Source organism: Melanotaenia boesemani, chromosome 18, assembly GCF_017639745.1.
Source record: "Melanotaenia boesemani isolate fMelBoe1 chromosome 18, fMelBoe1.pri, whole genome shotgun sequence".
Lineage (NCBI taxonomy): Eukaryota > Metazoa > Chordata > Actinopteri > Atheriniformes > Melanotaeniidae > Melanotaenia > Melanotaenia boesemani.
The window spans coordinates 18,911,009-18,933,379 of record NC_055699.1 but is presented as its reverse complement, the minus strand read 5'-3'; the positions used below and the strand labels follow the sequence as shown (position 1 = coordinate 18,933,379).

The window sequence follows — 22,371 nt, the reverse complement described above, 5'->3', positions numbered from 1 at the left end:
TCAGGGAAAAATACTTTTTACCTTTTTAAATGTGTTTGATTCCTTTGTAACAACAAAACACACACATATATATATATATATTTTAAAATAGAAGAAATAGAGGTGCCTTCCTTTGTTGATCTGAGGGCTGCCCAAAGATCCTGGAGAAAAAAAAAAAAAAAAAAAAGGACATTTTATTCCCCAGCAGGTCAAAGACTGTTTCTGCATGTGTGGGGTTGTGGTGGGGTTCAAATAATCGGCTGCTGTTGAGTAACTTGGTAGAGATTAGGTGAAATACAGTCTTTCTTCATTCTGTGGAGATGTTGCAGTCCTCGGACCACAGATTGCCCCACACAGAGCTGTGGGACATTTCAACAGACACAAGAAGCTTTTATCTGCCTCTGAAGACATGAAGCCATGTCATCCTAAAACAGGCCTTTGTTATACGTTCACTCTATCTTAGAAAATGATAGATAGATAGATAGATAGATAGATAGATAGATAGATAGATAGATAGATAGATAGATAGATAGATAGATAGATAGATAGATAGATAGATAGATAGATAGATAGATAAAAAAGCGAGAAATAAAAAAAGAAATATAAAACATCACAGTATCCTTCAGGCTTTAAACTCTGTCATTGCTGTCCTGGATTAGACTGCTGTTTTTAAAGTTTACATTTATTTAATATTTGCATTTTATACGTTCTCTTAAATTGGAAGACAGTTTTATTTTGCTTTAATTGGTCTGTTAAACTCGTCCATCATCTTACCCCGGATGTTCAAACACACTTTTAAAAGTCATCCAGAACGAGTTTTTTTTTTTTTTTCGTAAAGTATTGCTTGTTTTTCTAAGATTAGTTCATTTGTGTGATTTTTATATCCTGTGTTATTAATAAATCTAATGGCCCTTTTCTGCATTATGTTTATTGTTTGTAGATTACTTTTGTATTTCCCCACACCTCTACACAGTAACGCATGCATTGTAAAATGAACTTACAATATAAAATTCAGTTTCAGGTTTAGTATTTGCCTAGTTTTCCGAGAACAACAACATTTATTTAAATATTATTTATTTTTTTCTGATTATAATTTCTTTCTCACTTATTTTATTTTATTTTATTTGTACTAGTGACGTTAGAACAATATTACCTGTCCAGCTTAATCTGCACAACTTTTTACATAAGAGCTGTGTTGCCGTTATTATTAGTTCAGTTTGTGAGTTAGAAAAATGCATTTGAACAGAACGTTATGACTAACAGCTCTAAAAACTGTCAGTATATTTATCAGCTGCTTTTTATATTACAAATTATTTAAAATTATTTAATTAAAAACTTAATTCCATACAGCTTGATTTTGGCTTAGTTGCTATACTCATGTGACTAAATAAAGCTGAGATCATGTTTTAAATCCACCTGATTGTGGAGATAAGTTTGTAATTTTTTCACTTTTGAATAGAATCTATGAATAAAAAGAAAAAAAAAGATGTCTGGCTTGTGCCCCCCCTCCTCTCTTTCTCCTATCTCTATGTCCCTTTGCCACCATCACAGCCACAGGAAAGCCTTGGCAGCCCCAAAACACTGATACTATCTCTGTGCTCCTCATCTCCGTCCTGCACTGTGTTGAAATCTTGCCCATCCCACAAAGGGAAACCGCTGGTGCACAACCGTCCATGCATGACGTCCGTTTCTGTTAGTAAGAGCACTTATGGTAAATAATGTGGCAGGTGTACACTGTGTTCACATGAAGGATGAAGTGAAGAATCAGTGAGGGGGATGACACAACGGCTCTTTTAAACTCTCCTGTCTTTATAAGTTAAGGCTCAGCTTTTTATATCTCTGTATACCACACAGTTTTAAAAACAAATGTCTCATAGTGGCACAAGGATTTATTTATTTTTAAGAGAGAATTTGACAAATTATTGTGTCACTATAAAAAATATTAAATTTTCACTACATTAAAAGTGTAATCTTTATTAAAAAATCATTTCAAGTAATTCCTTAATCATATAATGGTAAAATACACAACATTTATAAAGATCCTACACATAGATTTCTTTGAATCCGCAACAAACCACAGATTGTTGGGTAACTCTGTTGGGCAACATCACTTTTAATCAGCTCTGACAAAGACAAGTCAGGTATATGTTTAAGCAATGATTATCAAATTAAACTCTATCACAAACCAGCCTGTTTTATTTCATTTTTAATCTACACAAGCATTTCCCCACATTCACGGTCTTATGTGTGTTTTTAATTCCATTAATGTTTCTCTGTCTCACATCCCTACATTTAAAACCAAGAATATAGATGAGCATGGACATCCATGGACATACGTCCTGGTCTTTCTTTGTCAAAAAGGTCAGTTGTGTAATGAGCTTCCTAAAAGCACCGATGTACAGCCACAGTTTCATAAAGGTCATCTGAAGCCTCGCAATTCTTTAAATGTGGTTTTACACTTTGTCAATTAATTTACTTAATTGTATTTAGTTAGCTTTTTGTTGCCTGCTAATTTAATTTTACAGCATAATTTTTAATTTATTTCTTTATTTATAAAACAGCTTAACATGAATTTAGGCCAGTTACAGCTCACTATTTATAACTTATGCTGAACAGATGTTTTCATTTCTATATATGTTTAAAAAGCCTGTTAAAAAAAACTCTTCGTCCACAAGAAGATGCACAGCCTGATTGGCAATAAAGCCCCACTCGCTGATGCTATGTTGGCCAATCAGCTGCCAAAGAAGAAGTAAAAACACAGCATCCAATTAATCTAAAAATGTTTTTGTGTCATAGGAATGTTGGTTTATGTAGCGCTGTCCTCAAAAATGTTTTCATTCTTTAGTATAATCTGCGACTAAACTGAATATGCTATTAACTGCATTAGCATTGTCATGCCATGTAAACAAAGGAGTAAATGGTGCATATTGGCGTGCAGGATGCACAGATGCTAGCGCACAGTCTGACACTACAAGCCAAAAATACCAGTTAAATGTAACAGCTGGATTATCTGAAAATCTTCATCCTGGAAGTTGCTTTCCTAAAATAAAAGTTTTAGTGCCCCAAAACTCTGTGTGTACAAAAGGCACAAAAAAATAAATAAAATAAAATAAAAAATAATTATCAAAATCCCTGTGTACAAGTGGACATATATACATATATATTTAAGGGGGAGAAAACAAATGCAAACAAAGTCATGAAGTTTTTTCAAGTTCTAAACATTGATGAGATTTTGCATTTTAACAACTCTGCTGACCAAACAGTAGCATTAGTCCGTCATTTGCTAGCTAGCAGTAGCTGATCAAACCTGCTGTTGCTAGCTAGCAAGTTTATGATCACCATAATAATAATTAAAGGCATGCTTTTTGTTAATTTCTGTAAAACTATATGTGCTGTGTTGAACATTATAGCACAGTTAAAGATAGCTTTGCAACATCGGCACACAACTGGTTTAGCTAATTGACTCTTTATGAATAGGCTTTAAATTAACATAAATAAAATGAACTGGAATTTGGGTTATACTGAATTTGATTTGCATTGGACTTAAATGTCATACAGTGAATTTGTTGTAAACTGGCTCTTTACAAATAAAGCTGTATTGAATGTCAAGCTTAAAGGTGGCTAAATTATGAAAGCTTAAAGCTTATGACTACATTAAAAGAAGTGCCCAGCCTTACTGTCCCCAGTGATCTACAGCAATGAGTTTGGGTTTGTCTGCTTACACTTTTATAACACAACTGTAATTAAAATGTACATGTTTCTATACAAAGAAGTGCACCATGAAGAGCACCTTTTCATTTCTCAATTTATCACAAATATTAGTGGAAATGTAAAAAATCCACAGTTAGGCTTTTGTCTGGAGGCCTACCTGCACACGCTAATAATAACTGTTGTAAGTGTGAATGTGTTTCTCTGTTCAGACGTTGGACTCTGCAGATCCTCCATCTTCGGCTCCGTGCAGGTGCCTCTGTGACAGGATATGTTTCATAGTTTCCAGCTCCTGCGTGAGCTGTCCTATCCTCATCTGCAGCTTCTGGTTTTCCTCCTGCAGCTGCATGGCCCTTTGCTGGGTCATCATGATCCTCCTTCGGGCCTTGTCCCGGCTCTTCCTCACTGCGATGTTGTTCCTCTCACGTCTCTGGCGGTACTCTTCACTGTCCTTGCTGATGCTTCTCTTGGTCACTGGGGCACGCAGAGTAGGCAGCAAGAAGGGCGAGAAGTCCTGAAGCGAGAAGCAGAAAATATTTAATAAAATATCTTGTGGTTATATGAACAACTTTGTTTTCTGTTAGTCAAACACTCCTACCTGCTGAGTGCTGGCATGGCTCTGGTGGTTTGTACTTCCTGAGTTGGAGGTGTTGCTGAGACAGGTCGTTGTGTATGGTAGGTACGAAAGTCCCATCATTTGCTCAGCCACTCTGTCATCAATTCCCCCCCTTATGAGCCCCTGAGACTGGCTGTACGAGATCATGTCCATCTGAGTCATCTGGCTGTTCGGTGCAGTCTGGTGGGGAGGGACAGGACTCAGGGTCGCACCACTGGACTGACCCGAGTATGAACTCACCCACTCCTGAATAGCCGCTGATACCCTGGAATCAGACATCTGGAGGGGTGTTTACAAGAAAAACATTATTTAATTTATGCTTAAAAACAAACAAACAAAAAATAATAATAAAAAATAAAGAAAGAAAAAAAGAACAAAACCTTTTTTTATTGCAAATGACTATATGATAATATTGAAGTCTACAGTGAGAATGCAGGACTAAAAGTTATAATTTCTGTTATTTATTTGTGTGACATCTTAAACATGTTTTTTACAAAAGTGCACAAAAAATATTTTTTCTGCATAGTTTTTCTTTGATCCTTTTTCCACATACAGAAAAAGGCAAAAACTCAGGTTTTACATAAATTTGCTGAGTCACATCAAATAATACTGCTGGCATGACCTCTAGAAAGTGGTCAGTTTTGTATTATACTTCACAGTTTAAGCAAGTCATTTAAATGAATTAGTCAGCAATAATCTTTTATATGATCAACAAATGATTAAATTATAAATGCTAAAATGTGTTAGCTTTCCGTGACAAAATCTGTGGTTTTAGACAGTTGAAGGGACAAATTCAAATTATATAAACCCATAAAAATTAGGTGAATAGTTTAGTTTATTAAAGTAATAATTCATAAAATAACAATAAGGAAAAAAAAGAAGACGAAGTGCAACTGTCTGGATAGCAGGCCTCTTAAAGTGCAGTAAATACTAAGCCACTGCTGAAAAAAGAACCCTGTAATTCCATTAAAAACCTGTTGTTTCCATTATTCTATTCTATTCTATTCTACAGTCATTTAGCAGATGCTTTTACCCAAACCAACTTACATTTGAGAGTAACCGCATTACCATTTTTATAGTAACTGTACCAATAATACCTCTAAATGACCCCTCGTGTCACATCGCCTCCTTCTTTAACTCTTCGGAGGGTTTTTTATTTAATTAATAAAATAAAATAAGTTCCATTTTAAATTTCTTATGGAAAGCATTAATGTTGGGTTATATCAATTTAATATTTGGAAAAAATAATTATTTGCTGGAATAAGTCCAGATGTGACTTACCATGACTTATCTCTCCACGAATTCTGGACTTCTCTTCAGACTGTTTGGCTTGAAATGGACTGAATAATGGGGGACTGACAGACAGGTACCACTCTGATTATCACACCATCACTTCCTCTCTCTCTCTCTCTCTCTCTCTCACACACACACACACACACACACACACACACACACACACACACACACACACACACACACACACACATTTTATCTATCCTTATTAGGAAAGTTCATTGACTTCCTTGCACCGTGAACAGCCAACATAAAGCTCAAGTTTATTTTACACATTAGTCTTTGACAAGACCCCATTAATCAGATTTAGCCGCAATAGGGCCGAGCTTTGATATCACTATACATTTTGAATGAATAATTAACAAACAAAAGTCTTTCGTTGGAATAGTAACATTTTTAGAGCCAATTAACAAAGTGACTAAGAAATAATTATGGTTCTTTGTTGACTTGGGGTAAACTGTCCCCGCTAGCATTGACCATTTTAACTTTGAAGTTAAGGCAACGAAGTCCTTATTGTCCTTCTGCAGCTTCCGTATTTATAGTGGCATTAAAATGGCTGCCCCTGTTGACAACGTGAGTATAAACTTACCAGTTAACTGCTAAATGTTATATTTTTTATACTTCTTAAACTGACTTTATGTGTTTTTTACGTTTTAATGGTTAGCCAAAAGCTGTAATTAATAGGTGACTTTTATAAAAGTGAGCAGCAACATTTTTGTTTTTAAAACCCTGGTTAACAAGCTAACTACCGCCACGCGAGTGTTCATTTTTATTCCATTTCAATGCGAAGACTGTTTACAAATGAAGACATTAAATTTTCTTGCAGGATTTAATTGATCGTGACTTACCCAAAGCTGTTCAGCTGCTGAATAATCTCACAGAGCAGGTACGGAAACAACACGGGGTTTATATCTCCTGTAATGTTTTCCAACAGATTGTTTATACAATACATGCTAATACATGAACTGTTTTATATATATTTTTAAACCAGTAATTACATGACTTACTTAAGTTAAATTGCAAACATGTTCTTGTAAAAAACTCCATTGGATTTAAAAGTTAAGCTTGAAAATCTTAATGAATTAGGTTTACACGATATGTATAAAAACTGTGTATAAATGGAAAGTACAGATTTGCTCAAAAACAAATATTAAATGATTATTAAGAGAAAGTACACACAGAAACGACTATAAAGTGCATTATGGCTGTTTGAAAAGTAAAGAAATTAGGAGTAAAATAGCAATACTAAGCAAATGGAATTAAAATAGTTTTAGAATACTGTATTTGAGCAAATGCATTAAATGATGCTGGAAACAGTTTTGAAATCTAATCAAACATTTCACTTGGATCCATCACTGTCCTATTTGCAATTTTATTAGCTTGTGTTGTTTGACTCATAATAAAGCTACAGATCTCAGACTTCACCACAGATCTCTTTGCTTCAGGTCGTCTCAGTCACAAGTCATGTTCGTGAGCTGCTGACTAAAGTCAAAGATGGTGCATTTAAGACAAATAAAGTAAGTAGCGAGATTTTATTTATTTAATTTTTAGAGCTGTTATAGTTGCTCTTTAGGTTTAACTATTTAAATAATTAACATTTGAGTGGTTTTGTTTGGTTTACCCCTGTGAGATCCAATGATAGTGTTATCCCTTAAAAAGTTATTTAAAGCTAATAAGGCTTACTTCTGACTTTGCTGCAGGGTTTGTCTTACTTGGACCTTCGCTACCACCTGCTACTCTTCTACCTTCAGGACCTCACTCATCTGATCAGCATCAAGACAGAAGGAGGCAAAATAAAGGACAGTGATGCCTTAAACAGAGTAGTCACAATCAGAACAGTAAGATATTGTAAATGAACACTGAAGCTGTTTATTCTCATTTGTCCAGTCAACATATTTGACATTTTATTTCCTTTTTTTAAGATACTGGAGAAGATGCGACCACTAGACCACAAACTAAAATACCAGATTGATAAACTTGTTCGTACAGCTGTTACTGGCAGTCTAGGTGAGGTTTGAAGGATGCATCATTTGCATTTGCACTTTTAAAAAGTCTCGTTGTATAAATTGATGCTTTTGTTGATTTCAGCTGAAAATGACCCGCTGCAGCTGCGGCCAAATCCTGAGAATCTCATAAGCAAAGTTAGTTTTTCCCTTTTGGGTTGGCTGCTTGGTTTGATTGTTTCCAGCTTGGGTAATGTTAAAAAAGCTGGTAATACTATTCCTGTGCTTTGTCATCCAGCTGAGTGACTCTGAGGAGTCAGAAGAGGAAGCAGAGAACAAGGCCGCCTCCAAGAAGAAAGCAGCCCACTCTAGTGGCAAGAAATATGTACCACCGAAAATTGCCCCAGTGCATTATGGTAACGTCATTTTCCTGTTGCGTTAGTTGGTTTTTTCTGCTTTTTATTACAAAAATACTGACTAATTTTGCCTTAAAGTGATTTAATTAAAGAGAGGAGATGGTTTATTGTTTAAGATAAAGGGAAACTGAACTGTATCTGCTTTGCATCTTTTGGTGGTGGATTTAGAGGTGACATCTCAGTGCTGGTTTTTGTGCTAGTTTCAACGACCTGTTTTCCTTCAGATGGTGACATGACAGAAGCAGACAGGAAGAAGGTGCAAGTGGAGCATCAACGGCAAGCAGCTCTTAGGAGTTCTGTGATCCAGGAGCTGAGGCAGCAGTATAGTGATGCCCCTGAGGAGATCAGGGATAGGAGAGACTTCCAGAGCGAACGGGAAAGCCGCGATGAGCTCCACAGGTTTCCATATATTTGCTCTATATCTGGAATCTCATAGGGCTGTGAAGTTTTTCGTATCATGCAGTCTATCAGCTTTGTGATTAAACAATTACTGTTCTCTGCAGGAAAAATTATGAGGAGTCAATGATGGTGCGTCTGAATGTGCCAAAGCGTCAGAAGAATGCCAGAAAAAGAGGCATGATGGCCATGTCCGGCCAGCTGAGCGGCATCACACACTTCAGTGACATCACAGCTTTGACTGGAGGTGAAGGGGGGCAGGTACGCTCTTACACAGCTAGAGTCACGTTTACCACATTTCATCTTTCAACAAATGTTCCTGTTTATGTTTCTTTTTTAAAATTGCCTTCAGGCTCAAACTAGAGCTGGGTGATAAATCGATTTTAATAATGATTTCAAGTCAATTTATTTGTATGAAAATCTGAATTTTTTTTCACTGCAAACGCTCTCATTGGGCTTCCGTAGTTGGCAGCAGGCTCAGCCCGCCCCCCGCTCGTCTCACCACTGAGACACACATGCACACACACACACACCCACAGCAAATGCAAATGCAACACAGCAGCTGACAATATGCCGAAAATGTCCAGTCATCAGTTATTAGAAGCTGGTTTGGTAGAAGATGTTTGTTTAGTTCCACAGAGTTAAGTCCTCGTGCTTCGAGTCTCAGAGACTCCTGAATAGAACCAGAACCAGAACAATGACTTTCTAAATGCATTAAAAATATTATTTTGAATAATAAAAAGGATCTGTCTGGCAGACATGTTTACAGCAGAAGCCAACTTCATAAGTGTTAGCTCCAGTAAATGATGGAAGATTTGATGACTTTTAATCATTTTCATTCAACTCTTTTCATTCAAGTAAATAAAGATAATTATTCAAATAGTCTCCCAAATAATTGTGACTGGACATGATTATTTATCCCTAGTGTTTTACAGCTCGTGCAGCAGACAGCTCATAGCTAATAATGTTGCATGTTTTCAAACGGCCTGGCGTCTGTTTTAATATCAGTCCAGTTCATTTGGGTAACGAGTGAGTCATCTGTGCTGCTGGCTGCAGCTCCACTTCATGCCTACTCAGATTCGGCATGCTGTCTCTCTGTTCTGCTTCCTGTCTCATTACTGTTATAAAATGTAATAGTGAGTTGGACTAATGACTGATCAGCCTCTTGCTGTTAGCCTGCTCCACTGCTAGCAGTTGTGGAAAAACCCTTTAGTTAAGTGTGTTTAAGAGGACTTGGAAAATCAGTGTGCTATGTTTAGACTTTGTCCCAGACACCACGAGAAGCCACAAATAGATGTTGCTAGCCGACCCAATGTATCATGAGTTGTTGCTTTAATTTGGCTGCTGGTTTTAACCTCGTCTCTGTTGATGCAGCATGGCGATAACCCTCAACCCAAGAAAAAGAAGAAACCGATGAAGAAGAACACCAAAAGGAAGGGTAGGATTTAAAGTCCAGCAAGCTTCACCGGCTGTAATTCCAACAACCCCAACCACCAATTTTCCCCAATTTTAATTAATATTTCTTTTCTCTGCAGCCTTCAAGAAGCACAGATAGATCCAAACTGTCCAAATGGCTTCTTACCCGCCGCCACAGAAGTCTTCATCTGGACCATCTTTTAAAAATTCCACACAATATCCTGCATTTGGTGTAATTTTCATGAAGCTTGTGAAATAAATGTTTACTATTTACCAGTTTGTGTTGGCCTAGTTTCATGAATTACCATTAGAGGGCAGTCATGTGTCTTCCTGACAAAGCATCAATCCAAACATTTACCCCTGTAAGTACAATGATATAAAAACTGAAATAAAATTAAGTATTAAATGTAAAAATACATATTTTAAGGTCAGCAGCAGTTTAATTGGCATCAAGTGGTTAAACACTAAATGATTAATACCAAAGCATTTCTTATATTTGACTTTTGACAGATGTAAATTAGCAATATTGCTAATGTTTATAGTTTTTACTTATGTTCAATGTGCAAAATGACCTTTTAAAAGGGTAGTTATTATGTGAAAAAAAAAATTACTCTGCACACGGGGCTCAATTGAAAAATTTAATTTGCACAGATCTATGAACAGCTGCAGGACCAATAACCAGATGTTGGTGGGACTTAATGACCACCTGGAGCTGCACGCTCTGCTGACCACAATACAAACCAACAGAAGCACCAAGAACACTTCACTGGGTTGCATCTCGCATGGTGAATGTTTTCCAGCTCTGCCTGTAAATGTACAAATAAATGAGGATGAACAGTTGGATGGCAACTTTTACAAGGGGATTTCAGATGTGTACTACTCCTTTTCTATGATGTCAGAATGCACTAGTCCATTTGTGAACTTGGACTTTCAACTTCTGAATGCACGTCCAACTGCTGTGTAAGTATTTATTGTACAACATGCTCTTCTCTAACAAGGAAAAAAACTGTCGGATCCATTTGACTACACAACGATCTGGTTAAAATGAAAACTTGCATCAACATTCCTCTTCATACTTTTACATCTCAGCATCAGACCAAGATGACTAACACATAACAATGGCATTTTAATGTTGTGGTATCCACTGATGGTAGCTTTTGTTTCAATAGAGACTGTATCATGATTTATCAATGGAGTGTGAACGTGTTCACCCAAAACTTAAAAATCCCAACTTTTTGTGTGTATACATAGAATGTGTGATTTAGCTGAATGTCATACCAATATCACTGAGAAACTAAAAACAGTCACCCAAAGCGGGAGCATAAATACATACAAGAACTCACACAGACTTGTCATTTTTACACAATGTCTTTATTTTTTTCTAATTACATACTCATGGGTTAAAAATAAAAATAAAAAAAGCAAAACATTTGTTGAAACCCTTTCCCCCCGCCTGTCCCCCCCCCCCCCCAAAAAGAGTAAATGGAAAAAAAAAAAAAAGTCTCCCACACAAATCCCGGCCCCAGACTTTCCCCACCCTAAAACAGCTCCAGCCCACTCTTTTCATTTTTGATTAATCAATAGATACTGTTAGCTCATCAGCCCTCCTCAGACAAGCCGTGGGACTGCACTGCGCGTAGTCGGAGAAAGGGGTTCCTTTCATGATACACGCTTTTACACCCCCAGAATTCACCCTCGCCTCCGTTCCTGCCTTCCTCACCCACGTAAACTCGCCTGCCTGTCTCAGCTACGTTGGCTTTAGCTCTCAGGTTATAAATCATGTGTTGGGTTGACTGCCCTGTAAGTGCCGTCCGTTCTGCAGTGTGCCATAAGGTGTGTGTGTGTGTGTTTGTTACGGATGTGTGTGTGTGTGTGTGTGTGTGTGTGAGAGAGAGATTTGAAGTGTGAAAAGGACTAAAAGCATCAGCGTTTGCTGTTGTAGTAAATGCCCCCCGTGGCAGGCCTGTGATCGCCCTGCCCCCCTCCCCCGCCCCCCCCACACCGACAGGATGGGGTGAGTGTGCATAGCGGGGGCAGAGAGAGACAGAGATGCTGCTGAGACAGTGGGGGGGGGCCGGCGCCACCTGGGGAGGGGTTGTCAGCCTCCACTGGTCCTGAAACCTGAAACGACAAGAAGTGGTCTAATATACAGAGAGAGGAGGGGGACGAGGACAGGGGAGGGGGGGACAGGAGACAAGAGACAAGGTGCACAGGGGTAGGGAATGAAGCAAAAAAAAAAAAAAATTGGAGCTGGTTGGAATACAGTGTTTCCATCCACAGTGTGGATAATGTTAGCAAAAAAAATGTAGAACAAAAAAAAAAAAAAAAAAAAAAACACCACTTATGAGATTTTAAAAAATAAAATAAAAATAAAAAACATCCATGTCCAGTCCTAGGGTCCATGACTGTCCGGAGACATGATGACAGCAGGATGGAGGGGATATCGATGAAATGATGAAAGAAGGGGGGGACAAAACATGAAAATAAAATTTAGGGGAGTGGGGGTGAAAAGAGGCAGAGAAGAGCAGACACAGGAGGGGTTGAGAAGGGGGGGGTGGGAAGGCAATGACATACTCCAAACGACACTGACACAGCGCTCAAAAAGCTAGTGGTTTCACATTTGTGCTCTACATCACAGAAAAAAATTGAAGACAATATTTTCTTTTTCTTTCCTCAACTCCCTCTTTTTTCTTTTTTTTTTTTTAAATGGTGGTGGAGGGTGAGTGGGTGGGCTGTGTTGGTGATGGTGTGAAAGCAGGAGGTCACAGCCAGACCAAAGGAGACACATCTGCAGCCTGAGATATCATCATTTTCACCCCCCCGCTCCCATTCCACCCTCAAAAAACAAAAATAAAAACAAAGATATCTGCCACCACATTCTCCTCCCCAATGAGCGATGTATATCTTACCAGGGGTGACCGCATCAACCTCTGCACATGCACGCTCTCACACAAGCTCACACTGCGGCCAGTCAGTCTCTGTCCAGGAGAACGTGTTTTTTTTTTCCTCCCCATTTTTTTTTGTCTTTTTTTTCTTTCTCCTGTGGTTTTCTTCTTTTATTGTTGGGGAGAGGGAAGGAGTTTTTCATTGTGTGTGTGCGCATGTGTGTATTTTTAACAGAACAGAGATGGGAGGGATGGGTAATGGGGGGAGGAAGGAAGGGGGAGGGTTGATAGTAAGGGGAGTAATTGGGGGAGAGGGGGAGGAGGGTGTTTAGTAAGGGGAATACCACGATGTTGTTCGCCCTCGGCCCCTGGAAAAGAGAGAGAAAAAGAGGGTGAGTTTTTTTCCTGTTTCGCTTATGATGAACACCAATTTCCTGGTGTGATATATATATCTCAATGTGTGTGTGTGTTTGTGTGTGTGTGTGGGCAGAGAAAGGGTTTGAAATTCAGTCCTTGAACTAAAAACGGGGAAAGAATATGCTGACTTATTACCACGAAAATCTTCACAATATCACCTTTAAGGTGTTTGGTCACAGAAAATCAGTGTGGAAGGATAGGCTACAGTGAAAGAAGCTGAAAAAGCAGCTTTTAAGAAGAAAAAAAAAGTTGAATTTCCAAATATGAGGATAAAATTATTAGTTTGTGTAGATGTGTATGAGGGGACGGCAAAGGCACTCTCCCTCTTTCTCTCTCTCTGTTTCTCTCTGAGAGCTGCCTCTTGAGTCTCTGTGGGGGGAAAGACCTTGAGGACAAACAGCACCACACATATACCCCCCCAGCAACACAAACACACACATGCAGTCATACACATTGAGAATGTGGAGGAGGGAAGGGAAGGAAAGGGGAGTTATGACTTATAACTTGTAGCATCATTTCACACTCAAAACACAATGGGACACAAATGCTAGAAATCAGCCAGCCTCTGGCACATCATCTCCAGTTTACTCACACACACACACACACACACGTACATTTACAGCACTCAGTGGCAACAACACAAGAAGGTCACACTGGGACTCAAACGTCCAGAGATGCTGAGGTCGGGCTGCAGAAATGAACCCTTGTTTCTGGGAGTGAAAGCTGTAAACTGAAACTGAGCTGGGGATGTGTGTGTGGCAAGTACATGCAAGGACAATACACAGGCACAATTAACAAAAACTACTTCTCATCTGATTCACATTAAAATCTTGGCTTTTTACTTGCAGCAGCCTTGGGAAGATGACTGCCATGATGATGATGATGACGGATGTAAAACAACAACTTATCAGATCATCATCTTTGTTTCTGGCTTTTAAAGTCAGCTGCAGGGATTGGAGGTGAACAAAATCCACAATTTGGCTTCATAATTACAGATCTGGCCAATGACGCTATACTAAAGCCAACAAAAAACACCCACAGCAACCTTATTAAATCTGAACTCCTCGTGAAGCAAAGCCAATTAAAAAGGTACATATCAGCTTGGTCAAGGCTTCCTAAGCTTGTGACTGGTCAGATGCAAAAATTTTTCATTTGATATTTTCCCACAGCAAGAAAGAACTTGTGAAATGTTTCACATGGTTCATATCTAAACTCAATTCTCTTCTACGGGAGGCTTAAATAAAAGCTCTGATGCAGTAACTAGACGGCTCCTCTGCAAGAAACCATCGAGGCCAGTTCAACTGGAACAAGTCTCACCATGCTTCTCCTCCGAGTGATTATTACATATTAACCACTGTGGCTGATTAATAGATAGGAGAGTGACATCATTTCTATTCCCATGTGTGCAATCATAACAGTTAAATTGGAAATAGCAGTCCTAAGCAAGAAATATAAACCTTTGCATGTGTTCCTGTACATTTATAAAGCAACTTTAGATCTAAAAGGCAAATAATGTCCAAGTCCCATCACTTTCCCAAATAATGAAAAAGTCTTTAGCAACATAGCCATCTGTTCACATCAGAAACTCAAAGTTTCATATCTACTAGACATCCCTCAGCTTTTCTCAAGTCTGTGAGCCTTGTCCTGCAATGTGTGGCCAAAGTCGCTCACTGAGTAAACTGGCAGGGTTTGGGTTTCTTGGTATGGCGTGGGAGTGGCTGATTAGAGATTCTGACCTTGAGGTTCAGACATTTTCTCACACACAAAAATGTAAAAAGGGCTGTAACTCTTTCTTGTATTTATTAAAGGTCAGTTGAGCTGAAATGTTAATTCACAGCACAAAACAGCCAAGGAAAAAAGAAAACAACGATTAAACAAGAGAAACTGGCAAACTAATGAAGACCCAAAAGGCCCAGATGATTTGCAGAAGTAAAATCAGAATCTCTGTTTTAAATCTCTGTATGTGTGTGAAGATGTTCAGCACCACTGTCATTTATAAGTCTCAGTAAAGATGGCATGGTTCAGTGAATGGATCTATCTCATTGTTTTGCATCAAATCATCTACAAATTCCCTACGACCGTCACAAAATAAGGACTAAAGAGCTTGCAAATGAAGCTAATCAAATTATGAAATACCGTCTGTTTTCACAGACGCTGTAGCCACGAGATTTCCAGACATTGAGGATTGACTATTCAATCCCAACACTAGAACAGTCAGAAACCAAAATCAACAAGAGACTAAGAAGAAATGTTGAATTCGAGCAAATAAAAGAAAGCTTTCCATTTCACACTAGGTTTGCATGAGCTGCACTGACCAAAACAAAGCTCCATCTCACACAAGAGTTCACAGACACAGCTTTGGAAAAGAATAAACGGATGCGCACAGTCAGTTTGCTTCCCCTGAAATGGGTGAATGTGATGCAGCATGCAGTGAAAGTCCTCAGTCCCACAGCCTGTGGATTAATTTCTGGCCTGTTTCTGTCACCATCAGCATCTTTCTTGTGCATGTAACCGTAAAGCTGCATTAAAACTAGTAAGTGTCACAATCATGATGATATATGAGTTTATTTCTGATGTATGTTTCAGTATTTATCACATCTATACTCAAACGACTTTCAGATTACACCAGGATGTGTAAACTTTGGGAAATCTCTTCTTTGTACTTACCTTGTCTAAGCTACCAAACTAAAAGAACAAAAATAACTTTCACGTTTTTTCCTTTTAAAATCTGTTAATGCTCTTTCATCGTTTCCTTACAGTACGGTGAATCTGAGTTCAACCTGCCTTTTAATTTCCATCCCTTCATCTTACCTCCAAGTTTGCTTTCAAAGTGTAACCAGAAGACATCAGTGACTCCTTAGGTCAGCTCTCTAATCCTTTTCTTCTTGGTTAAATACAAAAACACAAAAACATAACTGTCCTGCCACCAATGAACAGTGACCTTCTTCTGTGCTATGAAAACATAACTGTGTTCTAACCTTTATCAGCAGCTCATACCTATCTGTTTTTTTCCTGTCAGTGAACAGAAAGTGGGATGCAGTGCATACAGAAATGTGTTTCCACTGCCCTAATGTCCAGAAATGAAAGTGCCCTGACAACAGCTCACCTGAAGGCCCGTCCTCTGCCTCTTGGGGGTGTGTAGCCGCTGTAGTAGCGTGCACGCGAGGAGAAGTTTCCTCCTCGTGATCGGAACCAGAGCCACGTGGAAACCGCGGTCTGTGGTGCTGATGCCTGGTCTGTTTGTTCTCTTGGCTCCCACCTGAACAGAAGAGGTCACATCCTGTCACTACATGAGGTCAGAGCAGTTTGAGAGCCTCATCACTTCTACAGTCTTGATCTGTTCATTCTATTCAAACACAGAAAATCAAACTGCCATATTCTCTTCTCATTTTATCTTGATGCAGTGCTGTCACTCTTCTTTCCCTTTACACCAACAACTTCTGAAATCTTTAATGTAAAACCCAACAACTTGCAATCTAAACCAAGTTAACTATTTTTAAATAGCAGAAATGGGAAAACCTCTTACCTTAATCTGTCTTCCTCTGAAAAGAGACTCATCCAAAGCCATGGCTGTCCTAACAGACTCTTTGTCTGCAAACTCAATGTAGGCAAACCTGAGGAGAGAGAATTCACTCAGCTAGAAGCAGAATTCATCCTAACTTGATTTTTTAATGATCTTTTCCACCATAAAATTCACTTTGCATGTAGCTGAAACTTAAAATGTTTGTTATGAGAAGAAACATGTCTGAGGAAGAACAGTACATTACCCTTTTGGATGTCCTGTGTATTTGTCACACAGGATGGTGACTCTGTTTACTGAACCGCAGCCATGAAAGTGAGCCTCCAGCTCTTCTGCTGTGGCACCATAGTCCACCTGATGGTAGAAAACAGGATTTAACCCCAGAGAAACATCAATAACACTTAAGCAATTTGCCAAACAAATATTAATTGAATTAAATAATACTAAAAATTTAAGACTAACCAACAGAAATGCACAGAATAAAATCCTCATAAGAGGCAAATTGGCAGAACTGAATGCATACAAACTCAGTGCCTGTTTAACTAAATGTCATCCTATTAGCAATGAGAAAAGAGCACACAGCATAAATTTTTCCCTGGAAGTCATAAGGGTAAGAACTATTTCTTGTGGCAAATGGTTTCAGGTTTACATAAACTGTCTAATTAAGTCAGCTTTTACAAAAACCACAACTCCACGAGACACTTTCATTCTTCCTTTAAAAGGGGCACCAGTGGGGGAGTCTTGACAAAAACAGAGCAGAAGGAAGCAAGTAGCTTTTCATGGTTTAGATCAAAGTTGCTACGCATTGGTTCAGGTGTTGCCTAGCTGCTTGGGCAATTACTTCTTTATGCCAGCAAAGCAATCAGAAAACCAAGCATAACAGGTCATCCAATTTATTATGTACATTTTTTTTTTTTTTTTAGAAAGTACAAGTGAATATTTAAACACAATTCAAGCTCTGAAGGGATAAAGTCTGAACTAATTGTATATTTGCACAGGAAAAGCCACAGGCAGAGTAAGAAAAAAGAAACCCTTCGCTTTTCTTTTCTACATTTGACTTGGACATCGTCCAAGACGATTGCAACATGAATCAAGGAACAGGGAGGCCAAAATAGCACGTGGAACAACAAAGACGGTTACTCACATTGCCGACATAAATAGATCTGCCATCTGCTTCCATCTTCTCCTCAATGGACATGATGACGGGGCCAACTGTAGAGTGGAGGTCACAACATGAGTAAGACGTTTCAATTCAAACTGAAGTGTACAAACTGGCTGATTCTTAAACTGCTGTCAAATACAACAACCAAAACAAACAAGCAGTACTTAAGAAAAGGAGGGTGCAAGAAGGATGCAAGCTTATTTAAAAAATTTTTTTCTCATTTTAGAATTAAATTTAGTTTAAACTTTTAGATTTACTGAGTACCATATAATTATGTTCAAAAGACATTTGAGGACAACATTAAAAATATTTACAAGAATTTTCAAACACAAATGACACTATTTCCTGGATATCTCATAATTATAAACATCTACAACAACATCCTCTTTTTGGACATCATCTTGTCCGCAGTGTAACTGTAGCCAAACAAAGATCTGGATGAATACTGAAACAAAAAAATGATTCTTAAACATCTTTTTATGGAATACAGCTTCATTTTTTTTTGGATAATGGTTAACAGCCATTTCTTATTCTTCATTTTCTAGGACAAACCCCTGAACACCACACAGTACAATTGAAAACATTTAACAAGCACACATTTAAAAAGGCATTAAAGTGATTGTATAAATTGAAATTAAGGGAGCGGGTCCGTGAAAATAAAGTTTGATAAAAGGAACAAGAAGTTATCTTTCCTCTGGGGTGAAAAACCTCCAGTCTACTTACAGTTGCTGTTTTTTTTTAATGTGGCAACCTTCTTAAATAACTTTAAATGTTAAAAATGGGATTTAAATCTTAAAATAGGCCACATTATGGCATTCAAGGACCGACTGCTCGGGTTTGTTTGACTTGAAATCTTCTGATATTTAGTTTCAGGGTCACAACTAGGCATGGGCATTCGATTAAATTGTCTTAATTGATCATTGTGAGAATTAACGATCAATTATTGATCAATCATTAATATTTATATTAAAATTCAGTATTTATGGGGTATATGAAAATGCAGTGAAAACTGAAAAAGAAAAAAAAAAAAAAAAAAACTGTGTTTTCCTCATTGAGAGCTTTATTACAAGATGAAAAAACTCTTGTGGCAGTTAAACCGGGATTCATTTAATGGTTACACTTGAAAACATGGGCTCTTAAGCTGCAGAGCCTACAGCTAGCAGCCGGTTCTCATAAACACAACAGACCCTCTTTTAGCCAAAATGATAATATATAAAAAAAAACAATCATGTTAACAATAACGTAACCAAAAAACATAAGAGGTATATATATATATATATATAAATAAATAAATTGTGGCAGAAGTGAGATATTCAATCACTGAACCATAATTAACTGACATTTTATAATATTGCAATGCACTTCCATCAAACTTCTACCAGTAATAAACCCTAGGGGTATAACACATAATATACTTTGTCTAATTTATTCACACAGATATTCAACAAAATTACTGGTAAAACCAACAATTCAAAAGAAAAATTATGCATAATATAGCACATGTCTAACCCATATGTTAAAGCTATATTAAAGGTAATCTTCAAGTTGTTTGTTGGAAATTCAAGAGGAAAAGATTCCTTTCAATTGAGTACAAAACCAAATCTTTAAGACATTAAAGAAACATAAAAATGGTAGACAGTTGTGTAGGATGAAGTGTTTCAACAAAGAAAAAGACACACCTGGTGGGGGGCTGAGATTCATCTGTTTCTCCACCTCGTTCTGTAACTCCTTTAACTTCTCTGCCTCTTCCTCCATCTCTCTCACCCGGGCCTTGATTGCCTCCAGCTCCTGCAAAACAAGACAGATTCAGTCAAAACCAACAGTCCATTATGAGCACAATTCACCACCCCAGAAAAACTGCCCTTTACATACAACCTTACAATTACCCTATTGAAATAATAATAATAATAATACTAAACAATTAACAAATGCCACCCCTTTTGAAACTATATTGACAAACACATAAAAGATGGTACAACAGTTATGCTTATCTTATATCTGACATTATATTTCCTTGATTGTCTACAATGTTATCTTAAAATTTGCCACTAAACTGCCTCTTACAACTTGAAAACTGATCTTAAGCTAATCCTTTATTTGTCCCACAGTGGAAGCTATTCAAATCAATAGACATTCTGGATTATTGTAATATGTCATTACTCAATTATATAAAACATACAATAATTTATCAATTTGGCCTCATGTATGTAACAGCCATTCATCAAAATTGGTAAATTTTTATTTTCCAAAATGCAAATGAGTGGCAATTTAAACACGTGCAGCAGTTATTACACCATGAGCTGCAGCTAAAAGGAAACCTTAAATTAAATAAAAAATAATTTTTAAAAAAAGGGGGGTGAAGATTTTTATATTAAATGCTGAGATGGCTATGCCCTCACGTGGGAGCAGACCCTCCTGTCTGACAGTGGTGCACTGCAGCACAGTGGGAGTCACTCTAGCTTGATCCAGAGCTTCTGTCTGGTTTGATAGGATTTGTAATGTGTTTTTTAAAAAAACTGACACAAAAAGCAGTGACACAGACGGACCATTTCCAATTCAGATCTCCTCACCAGAGGGTAATAAAGGGCACGGATGACATACCAGACGTAATGGTGATGAAACCATCATTCTCCAAAACCATTTGTATCTACGTGCTTTATAATCACAGACATCACACATCAGCACCCTTTCAGAAATTATCATCCGAAACAAAAAGCAGGATCGTTGCTATATAAGCCATCAAGCACACTTTTGTCGCATATTCAGAATAAGCTCTTTCATTCCCCGCCCCTCTCTCATTCTTCTTGCTCTGGCAAAACCGTGTAGGATGCAAACCCAGCCCCTCAAATACCGCAGCCCCTTCTCGATGCGCTCTCACCACCCGACAAAACCCCGAACCCCACCTGAACACATGTGGACATTACCTGGGAATATGCACTTCAGATTATGGAATATGTAATTGGGTCCAACCAACTCTGCTTGTGCATCTTCAAATATTATAAAAGAATACAACTTAATTATGCCCCTACTCCCTGGATGCACGTTTACAACCCGCCGTCGTCAAAAATAACCGGAATAAGATCAATCAGGTGCAGGTCGGCCACATCCACCCCATTGCTTTATTAAAATATGCTAGCTTAAAAATATTTTAAAGCCACGTTATTCCATTTAGGATATAGCTCTGCGGTTAACAGCAGTCATTCCCAGCAGGATAGGGTGTAAAAATGCCGCAGTTTATCCTGTGACCAGTGATGACGGTTGACATGTTCGCTGGTCATTTTTAGGTGCAGCGCCTGATGCTAATGCTAGCTGCTATCGATAGGTCATTCGCATGTGCACAAACCGGAGCCTGAATTGCAGCAGCCGCCAGCGTCACGATAAAGGAGAAGAAATAAAAGATGACATTACCGTTAGCACGTAGCCTTTTTTTTAGAAGATAAGACTCGTACAGCAGCGGCTAATGGCGGCGGCCTGTCCAACGGTCGCCCCTAATTGTCTCCTGCATCTCCGTCTTGTATTTTTTTTCAGCGAACAGAATTTCCCCCCACCCCCAACTGGTCGAGCTGCTCTCTAGCGCAGAGAAACTGGCGTCGCTGTTGCGCCAAGATGGCTGCGGACACCACGCACGTCGCCACCCAAGTCTACTGCACCCCCTGAACCACAATGGCGGTTAATACCGACCTGGAGATATCAGCAACGCACACGACATGTGACTCACGATTTAAGGGGGGGAAAACCACAATAAAATGGTTGCTTGCTTTATCTTTCTACTTCGAAGTGGTCCTAACATATCTTTGTATTCTAGTTGGCACTCACTGCTGGAACAATGCCCTTCACTTACCGGGTCTTCAATTGCGGCCTCTCCCTCTTCTAAGCCTGGTTCTTCGTCACCGACACCTGGGTCTTCCAGCTCGGGATGTCCGGGGTCTGAATCTAGTAGGGATTCATCCGCCAGTCCGTTACCAAACTCCGCCATCGCCCAATTCCAACTGAAACCGACGCGCCTCGTGGCTAAACAACGTTGCAGGCCCCTACTCACACACAAGGGGGTAGAGTGAGGGGGGCGGCGAGAGAAAAAAAAAAAAAAAAAAAAAAGAAAACGGCGGGAAAACGCCGCTTAGTAAAGTTAAAATGGGGAATAAAAAGCTAGCTTCAGATCTAGCTACAACTCAAACAGCATAACACGGTACAACAAGGACTGCTGATTTCACTCGCTACGTGTAGGTAGTGATCCTGGTTTAAAACAGAAAGAACCTAGTTTATTTACTTGAGTGTGTATAAAAAAAGGCGAGGACTGTACGCGAGAGCGGCGGCGTCTCCTCAGTTCAGAAATGGAAGCTGGGGGCGAGTCATGCATCACTGCGGGCGTTAAACTCTGAATCCTATTGGTCAACAGATTAATCAAGACAAACCTTTTTGGTAGGTAGCGGCTTCCAATTGGACAATTGAACCACAGATCCCGGTTCACGAAACGCACTACGTCAATTTGATTGGATGACGCTTGTGTCAATTGTTTTTTTATCTTTCTCAAGTAAAACGGCAAAGCCAATTGTGGTTCAGTCAAAAAAAAAAAAAAATTCAGTTCCCTTTGAGTGGTCCTATTAACAATGTCCCATAGTA

At 38.6% G+C, this 22,371-nt stretch overlaps 3 protein-coding genes across 3 annotated transcripts; 1 reads left to right on the top strand and 2 right to left on the bottom strand.

Moving 5' to 3' along the window:
• Window positions 1-1,939: 1,939 nt before the first annotated feature.
• On the bottom strand, window positions 1,940-5,711 carry cebp1 (CCAAT/enhancer binding protein (C/EBP) 1). Its single transcript, XM_041969081.1, has 3 exons — window positions 5,585-5,711; window positions 4,286-4,582; window positions 1,940-4,201 (listed from the first exon to the last, which is right to left on the bottom strand). Exons 1-3 carry the CDS (start codon window positions 5,585-5,587, stop codon window positions 3,896-3,898), a joined length of 606 nt encoding a protein of 201 aa, XP_041825015.1. The 5' UTR covers window positions 5,588-5,711; the 3' UTR covers window positions 1,940-3,895.
• A 395-nt stretch (window positions 5,712-6,106) lies between these two features.
• On the top strand, window positions 6,107-10,040 carry ngdn (neuroguidin, EIF4E binding protein). The gene is made up of 11 exons (XM_041969079.1): window positions 6,107-6,169; window positions 6,423-6,482; window positions 7,042-7,113; window positions 7,297-7,434; window positions 7,519-7,603; window positions 7,685-7,737; window positions 7,838-7,955; window positions 8,180-8,354; window positions 8,459-8,612; window positions 9,726-9,789; window positions 9,887-10,040. Exons 1-11 carry the CDS (start codon window positions 6,149-6,151, stop codon window positions 9,904-9,906), a joined length of 960 nt encoding a protein of 319 aa, XP_041825013.1. The 5' UTR covers window positions 6,107-6,148; the 3' UTR covers window positions 9,907-10,040.
• A 2,845-nt stretch (window positions 10,041-12,885) lies between these two features.
• pabpn1 (poly(A) binding protein, nuclear 1) lies at window positions 12,886-22,088 on the bottom strand. Its single transcript, XM_041969080.1, is given in 8 exon segments — window positions 12,886-13,020; window positions 16,176-16,261; window positions 16,263-16,328; window positions 16,596-16,683; window positions 16,837-16,943; window positions 17,734-17,801; window positions 19,431-19,539; window positions 21,593-22,088. Coding segments are annotated over 8 exon segments (699 nt in total). The 5' UTR covers window positions 21,728-22,088; the 3' UTR covers window positions 12,886-12,980.
• Between the last annotated feature and the right edge of the window lie 283 nt (window positions 22,089-22,371).

Excerpts from the sequence above, each read along its gene's own strand:
- cebp1 (XM_041969081.1), bottom strand. Across the intron at positions 4,202-4,285 it reads GCCATGCCAGCACTCAGCAG|GACTTCTCGCCCTTCTTGCT; the intron begins GTAGGAGTGTTT and ends TTCTCGCTTCAG.
- ngdn (XM_041969079.1), top strand. The coding sequence starts at position 6,149 with ATGGCTGCCCCTGTTGACAAC. Across the intron at positions 6,170-6,422 it reads TGGCTGCCCCTGTTGACAAC|GATTTAATTGATCGTGACTT; the intron begins GTGAGTATAAAC and ends ATTTTCTTGCAG. Across the intron at positions 8,613-9,725 it reads CTGGAGGTGAAGGGGGGCAG|CATGGCGATAACCCTCAACC; the intron begins GTACGCTCTTAC and ends CTGTTGATGCAG.